The sequence below is a fragment of the Neocloeon triangulifer genome, unplaced genomic scaffold (assembly GCF_031216515.1).
Source record: "Neocloeon triangulifer isolate White Clay Creek 2 clone unplaced genomic scaffold, ASM3121651v1 ptg000022l, whole genome shotgun sequence".
NCBI classification, from domain to species: Eukaryota; Metazoa; Arthropoda; class Insecta; order Ephemeroptera; family Baetidae; genus Neocloeon; species Neocloeon triangulifer.
In genome coordinates this window covers 1468009-1475841 of record NW_026775562.1, presented here as the reverse complement: position 1 = coordinate 1475841, position 7833 = coordinate 1468009, and the positions used below count along the sequence as shown (strand labels likewise).

At 33.1% G+C, this 7833-nt stretch overlaps 1 protein-coding gene across 1 annotated transcript; it reads left to right on the top strand.

Annotated features, from left to right (window-relative positions):
• Positions 1–5888: 5888 nt before the first annotated feature.
• On the top strand, positions 5889–7527 carry LOC132204791 (farnesol dehydrogenase-like). Its single transcript, XM_059633559.1, has 6 exons — positions 5889–6026; positions 6089–6263; positions 6326–6455; positions 6931–7060; positions 7112–7267; positions 7323–7527. Exons 1-6 carry the CDS (start codon positions 5895–5897, stop codon positions 7386–7388), a joined length of 789 nt encoding a protein of 262 aa, XP_059489542.1. The 5' UTR covers positions 5889–5894; the 3' UTR covers positions 7389–7527.
• Positions 7528–7833: the final 306 nt, after the last annotated feature.

Genomic DNA, 7833 nt, shown 5'->3' with positions numbered 1-7833 from the left:
AATTTGTAAAATAATTCGATGATAGAAGAAGAAATTCAACATTTTTGAAGACTTACAAAATTAAACTATTGAATTATTATAAAATCTCTAAATTTTAACTTTCTACCAGAAGTCTTTCACGACAAAGAAATGCTACATCTGCGATTATTCAATACGCGGCTGGGTCAGATAATATAAAATTGCATTAAAAAAAAGTGTTCTTTAACACTGATTCTTAAAATTAAGTTTCAAAAGGTTATTTTTCAAACAATGGTCATTTGTTAATAAATTTTTTACGCTTTTTAATTTTCAAAATTGAGTAGCATGACATTTACTGAATCTAAAATACCGGGCTTTATTTTTGTGTAGATAAATTGTTTTTATTACATTAAAAGAAACAGCTCATCCTATACCAGTTTTGATCACTCTGTGACCAAGCAAGAAAGTATAATTATATTTTAAATAATTTAAATTTTAAAATTCAACTTTAAGAAGAATTCACATATTGGAACATATTTATTACATTTTTTCAATAAATAATATTTATATTATTTAATTTATATTTATTTTTTAAATCAATTTGTAAAAATTAATATAAAAATTATTTATGTGAATTAAAATTTAACAATTAATTGTTGCATTGTTGTTTTGGAATTTAATATTAATAAATTATTTACTCTAAACAATCAATCTAAATATTATGATCTCTTTAATGCAAACACATTTTCAAAGTAAAAAGTTGTTTCTGTTAGAATATTATTATATTTGAGGTTTGACTGAAATAATTAATGTTGATAAGCAGGGTTTTTTTCCTTCTTTTTATTGAATTAAATAAGTATTTGGAACTAACCTTTACATACATTTTAAAAGGCAGTGGTGATTTTGAGGAAATAAAATTTTCTATGTACTGTATTTGTGATAGATCAATAAACACAATTTGCAACTATTCAAGTTTTCATCACGTTGGTAAAATACCGGCAGCTCACGCGATATTTTTCTCTGATGAGAGAGCGGCTACTCCAGAAGCAATTTTCGTTATTCACTCTCTTTGGCTCGAGCATTGCGAGAAAATAAACGCGATTTTATATAAAAAAAGAAAAATAAGTGAGGTAGCTCGTCGTTTTACATACGCTCATTTTTAACATTCGTAAAAACCGGTTGCTCATATACACCATTATCCCAATATCGCACTTGTGTATCTCGGCGCGCGGTGTGCATGCAGCTCTTATTTTCTGCTCTTACGCTGCACTGGCAAAACTGCTACTGTGTGCTCGGCTGCTGGAAAAAATTTCAAATGTATATAAATATAGCTGCGACGAGAGAGGTGTTGAAAACAATCCAACTTTCGAAAGAATAAACACACACACGGTGTCTTTTTCTGTGAACACCACACGCTTTTTCACGCTTTATTCTTTTTTATATGCCATGGGAAAATGAGAGCTGAATGGAGAAAAGTGCACAATTTTGCTGCAACTCTTTTTGTTTCGTTTTCATCTTGGCTGCTTAATTGTAAGACAAAAGATCAGAAGGGGATTTTTGAAAGAATAAGGGGCTCACCTCCATTTTCACACCTCAGACGTAGCTTTCGGATTGACCAGTGCAGACATGGAAAGGCTGAAATTAATGTAAGTCTTAACCAGTAATGAAATTGAATATTTTATTGAAAAAATTATCTCTGCTCTAAATTTTAAATAAAAATTTTAATAATTAATTATAAATATAATTCTAAATTTAAAATAAAAATTTAATTAAATGGGAATTTATTAAGACTGGGGAAGATTCTCTTTCGAAAACGAAGTGAAATTTTTAAGATTAGTTTTTCTCTATATTTTAAAACAGTCTTCTTTTTAGAGGGACATACATGAAAAACTGATATCCAAAGAAGTCTTTAAAACTAAATTAATAATAAAAAATTTAAAATTTGCACTGTTAATTAATAAATAGTAACTTTTTTTGTTGTTTATTTGTAAAAATGTTAATTCATTTTACAAGGTCTCAACAAAGAGTCTCTTCTGGTCTCTTATTATTGTAAATCAGGACAGAACGAATTGCAAAGATCTATTTTCTGAATAAACTTTGGAGTTAATTTAATTCATTTTGAAATATAATTAGCTTCAAACACTGATTTTTATAATTATTTTGGTTCAATTTCACTATTTAATTTTCTAGAGTAATCCAAATTGAATATGATTAATCTTTCTTACCAACATAATATTAAAACGAGTCTCTCGATTCCTATTTATAGAGGCAGGACTTAAATGCTTATACGTGTTCCTACCGAAATTAAATCCGTGATTGATTTGACGCTGTTTCCAAACAAGTCCGAATTACCATTTATTATATTATTGCGATCGAGAACGCACACGCCAGATTAAATACGAAACACATAAGGCTCCGAATCACACCATAAATATAATTCAATTCAGCAGGCGACAGGAGGAGAAGATCCTTTTGAAAGTGACGCGGCCGAAAATACATATGAATTTAAATAAGACAGCAGCGCAAAAGTATTACGAACAAATAATGTGATTCATTATTTTCATTTTCGGCTGCCGTGCGCGCCATTCAATTATCATAAGCAGCTCTATCTCAAATAGGATTAGAGAAGAGATCGATTTGGCCGGGTGACATCTGAAAAGAGCAGCACGTGTTGTTGGGCCAGGGAGAGATGATTCGGCAACTTCTTCTCCGCGCCGAATGTCGAGAGATTATTCCCGAGTACATCACGCAGGCCGCGTTCATAATAAGATAATAGGCTTGCAGGTCTCAAGTCAGTGGCTACTTATTACCCAGCAGTCTATACTCTCTGGCGGAAGTTTAAATAAAGCGCACAAGTCGAGATTTTCGGGACAACTCCCATCCGGGCCCCGACACACGAAAATACGGCTCATCAAGTAAAATTTGAAACAATCGCGCCGAGCTTACTCACTCGCGTCGTCCGCTTCTTTTTTTCAGAAGTGCCTCCATTGTTGCGTCAGATCGGCTCTGAGGTTGACGGCCGCACACTTATTTGTTCCGTTTCAACACAGACGAACTGCAAAATTAAACCTTGATAATACAAAAATATACGAAAAGTTTATTTGAAACTGAGTTAAATTTTTGTTAATTTTGTGGTATGAGTTTAGGCTAAATTCTTAGTAATGGTTGTGCAGTTTATTCCAACAAAGTCCCTTGCTTTTATGGAAATTTTCAAAATTTGGGTGTTAAACATCATGGACAGTTAAAAAAGACAAAAGTAACAATTCAAACCACACCACACAACTTGAAATTTTTGTTGTAACATTTAAAATTAAAAATCCTGAAAAATCAAACAATTTTCTCAAAATAGCCTAAAATTATAATTTAGCTTTTTATCATTTCAGAATATTTTATCAGATATCTCAAAACAGCAGAAACAAAAGTGCACAAGCTGGCTTCATATTTTCAACAATATAATTAAATATCTAATTAAAAAAGTGAATTAACTTATTTAAATTCATAGCTGATCTTCTTTTATTGATGATTTAAAAGTATTTTTCAATATGATGGAACTTAACAAGAAGTTACAATTTTAGCCGGAAAATTTGTCAATTGAATTGATTTGACTTTTAAGATTCATTAAAATTAAATTAGCATTTTTGCCTTAATTGAATATTATTTTATGTTTTGCATAATTAAGATGATTTTAATTTTAAAATTTTGTTTTATTTACTACTATTTTTGAGACAAAAATTTAATATCTCATTTTGCTTTGTTTTGGTTTTTATTTTTATATTATCATTATTTTTGTTTCCAGCATTTGTCATTTATACGAATTAAAATTTGTTTAGATTTTTTCCTTTTAACTTGTTATGAGCTGTCAAAATAAATAAATAAAAACTACAGTTTTAAACATAAATAAACCTTCAAAGTTTTTTAGCCTTTCCCCGTATAGCTTCAAGGAGAAAATAACACTCATAAAACCGCAGAGACAAACTGTCTGCTCTGAAATCATTTTCCCGGAATACGAATACGCAACATGTAACACCAAAGTGCGAAAACCATACATATCTGTCACCTGCATCCGTCCGCAGATGTAAATTATTCCTTCTTTTTTTGTGCTCACAAAACCCACGCACTTTATGACATTTCCGAGCGATGAATAAATATATAAATTCAAAGCAAAGCGAAATTATTGCAACAAGAAACCTCGACCGTTAAATATATATTCATGTGGCTCTCGATTTTTCTTTATTTAAAAAGCGAGACTCATTTCCATGCCGGAGCGGCTCTGTGGTAATTAATGAGACACTGGCCGCGGCTAATGGCGCTTGTGTTTAATTTTCAGTGCAGAAAGGCTTCACAAATACGGCAATAATCAAGTCAAAAATCTTGACAGTGATGTATAGTGCGGCATTAAGGGAGCAGAGCTGGTCCCTCGCTCATTCATCTCTCCACCGGCGTCCTCCTCCTCCTCCTCATTTCGAGGGAGAGATCTCTTATTTTTTATGCTGCCGACTGTCTCTCTCGCCAAAGCCAATTAATTAGTTTTCCTCACCTCTCGAGAGAAGGCGGAATTCGGCCTTAATGAGTCGCTTCAACTTCAAGAACGATACTTGAATTTTTTTAAATAAAGTCTTTTTGAGTTTTATTTTGGATGATCGAATTTTTATTAATACGCGTCAGGAATTTCATTCAGAAGCTTTTCTCGTCGCAATCAATTTCGTCGTTGAGGCGATGATTTGAATAATAATGGGCACGCACACGGGTTTTTCTACTCGTCGGTCTCAGAATGATAAAACGAGCTTTTTCCACCTTCGCTGCTGCAGCCCAACACAGTTAGCTCGCCGGACAGTGGCTAAATGGAGGCCGTAAGAGATGAAATCAGCCAGCGCCTGGCTCCATCAATCATTTTGTTGCTCGTTATTATTGTTGCTATTAGTAAAAGCCTTTTTCCTGCTGCCTCCGTGCGTTTCTAATTTAGCCGGCCGAGAGAGCCTTCGGAGAATAAATTTCAACGGGTATATATCAATGGAATGACCCATCTCGAGAGAGTGAGAAAAATTACTTTCCGAGCCTTGATATTGTATAAAATCCCCTCTCTGTTTGATTTTGATCAGTTAATTAAAAATTTCTGCTTGTGTAGACTTAATTCTAGCCATTGCAGTACAGAAATAAAACTACAAAATGCAAATCAGATGAAAACTGTTAAACAGAAAATCTCTATAGCTTGCGATCAATATTCCTTAAAATTTTTCAAAAAAATCCGGAAAAAAAATATGTGTTCAGAAATAATGGTAATTTATTTGAGATTTGTCAAATTTCACTTTCTGACATCAGGTTGTCAAAATACTTAGATTCAAACCCTCAAGTTTGGAATTTTGTTACCTATTCAAATACTATTATAATTAAATTGGAAATAAAAATGGTTCAAATATTGGAAATGGCAAAAAGTCTTGCTATATATTTAAGGGGAAAAATTCATTGCAAAAAGATAATTATTAAACGAAGGTCACGAGTAATGAGCAAACATTTCGTTATTTGCCAAAGATATTTGACAAGTGCAGTGCAGGCTGTTATGTGTGCGCAAACAATGTCTTATCTTCAGCTTGTTTTTATCAACATTGCTCTTCAAATTTTAATTTAAACTTTCACTGGAATAGTATGAATTACTTTTTCTTCGAATTTTTTAATGATTGTGAGTCATGAATGGAGAAGCTTCTAAATAAAACAAATTGCAATCAGAAGAGCCACACTATCTTATTTACTCACGACAAACGTAAACAAATTTTGTAAATAGAATATTCCAAAATTCGTAAATATACAGAGCCATAATTCACAAAAATTTTTCACGACACACTATTTTTCACTGGAACATTGTGCGATTGACTTTTCGAGATAGCAAACGAGTACTTAAAGGATGTTTTGGCTGGGACGAGCCTCTTCTCTCGTCAGCTATGGACCGCTGGTGTGGCCGAGTGGCAATTGTTACCGGGGCCAGTGCGGGCATCGGGGCTGCGATTGCCCTCGCACTTGCCCGTAGTGGAATGAAGGTGGTTGCCGTGGCACGCAGACTGGATCGGTTGCAAGTGAATATTTCAAAATTTAAACAAAATAAAAAGTGAGTTTTATTAATTTAAATTTTTACAAGAACATCTCCAATGAGTTGCAAGCTAATAAATCCAAGGGCGAACTGCATCCAATTCAAGGGGACATCACCAGCGATGAGGATATAAAGAGGGTTGTGAGGTGGACCAGGGAAATACTAGGGGGTGCTGATGTTCTTGTAAATAACGCCGGTGTCAACCGGTACGGAATTCTTACAGGTAATTTTTATAAAATATAGTTCTTTTAAAAAGAAATTTATAAATAATTAATTTATTTTTAGAGCAAAGCACAGAGAACATAAAAATGATCTTAGACACAAACTTAGTTGGGCTGCTTTCATTTACAAGGGAGGTTGTTCAAGACATGAAATCAAGAGGGGTTGACGATGGACATATTTTCAACATAAATAGGTTCGCAAAGAAATTTAGATGTTGTATTATTTGAAATTTAAGTTACAACAAAGACACAAAAGTAATCAGTTTTAATCTTTTTAAAGTATAAATTCTATAAATTAATTATTTTAAGATATTTGAGCAAGAACTGATCTTAAATAATAACATTATCTTTAAAATAAATATGTTTTTTTTCCATTCGTTTTCTAAAATCGTCGGCTACGCGGACAAATGGCCATTCTGGGGTGGCGCCCCTACCGTCTATTGCATGGAACTAAATGGGATGAAGTGGAGGGGATAGTGGCCATATGGCCGCGTAGCCGACGAAATGCTTGTTGATCAAACAAAAATTTATTAATTATATATAATATTTTAAGTTTAATTTTTCATTCATTAACTATTTTTTTTTAAAAGTTGTTTCAAGCGTTCCTGAAATTCGAAATGAAATCTAATAGTTTCATCAATTTTTGAAATTTATATTCAATTTTTACAGTTTAGCTGGGCATTACATTCCAGAATACTCTGTGGGCTACATTTATGTTGCGAGCAAACACGCAGTGACCGTTGTCACCGAAGGTTTCCGCCGCGAATTTCGAGACATGGGTACCAAAATAAGAATCACAGTATAAAAATTTTGATTTTCTTTTCAGTCATGAAACTATTCCAACATTCAGAGCATCAGCCCAGGGCTGGTTAGGACCGAAATGAGCGTCGCCAGCGGGTTGTCGGAGGATGCGGCGAACCAAAAGTACTCGGAGAACCCGTGCATGGACCCTGAGGACATTGCCGACGCCGTGATTTACGCGCTCGGCACCAAACCCCACGTCCAAGTATATAAACCGTGAGATGCATGGGCTTGATTTTTTATCACATTATCTCGTATAGGTGCACGAAATCACGATTCGCGCCACTGCGGAGGTCGAAATTGGCGCTATGCAAAATCACCACTGATGTCAAACGTGTACAGGAGCGTCAATAACAACACTTGTGCAGGCAGAAAATTGAAAAATTACAGTTATTATTTGTGATGATGTAAATCTTTCAAACGTTTACTTTAAGTTGAAAGTAATTTTGTTAATAAAATGATGTGATATCATTTTTTTTTTAAATTTACTATTATATGTAATAAATTGAGGGATTGAAAAATACAATATTTTATTAATTGCAACTAAAACTTACAAAAATCAATTTTTAAATTTCTAACACAAAAATTTGGTTATTTGGGAAAAGAATTTAATTGGGATGCGCTAATTAAAAAAAAAAACAAAAAAAAAAAACACTGAATGTTTACTTCTTGTAACTTATAATACAATTTAAATCATATTTTTAGTTCTTTCTGCATGTTTAAGATTTTGAAGCTATGTGAATTTCCCCATTATACTTATTGAATATTGTA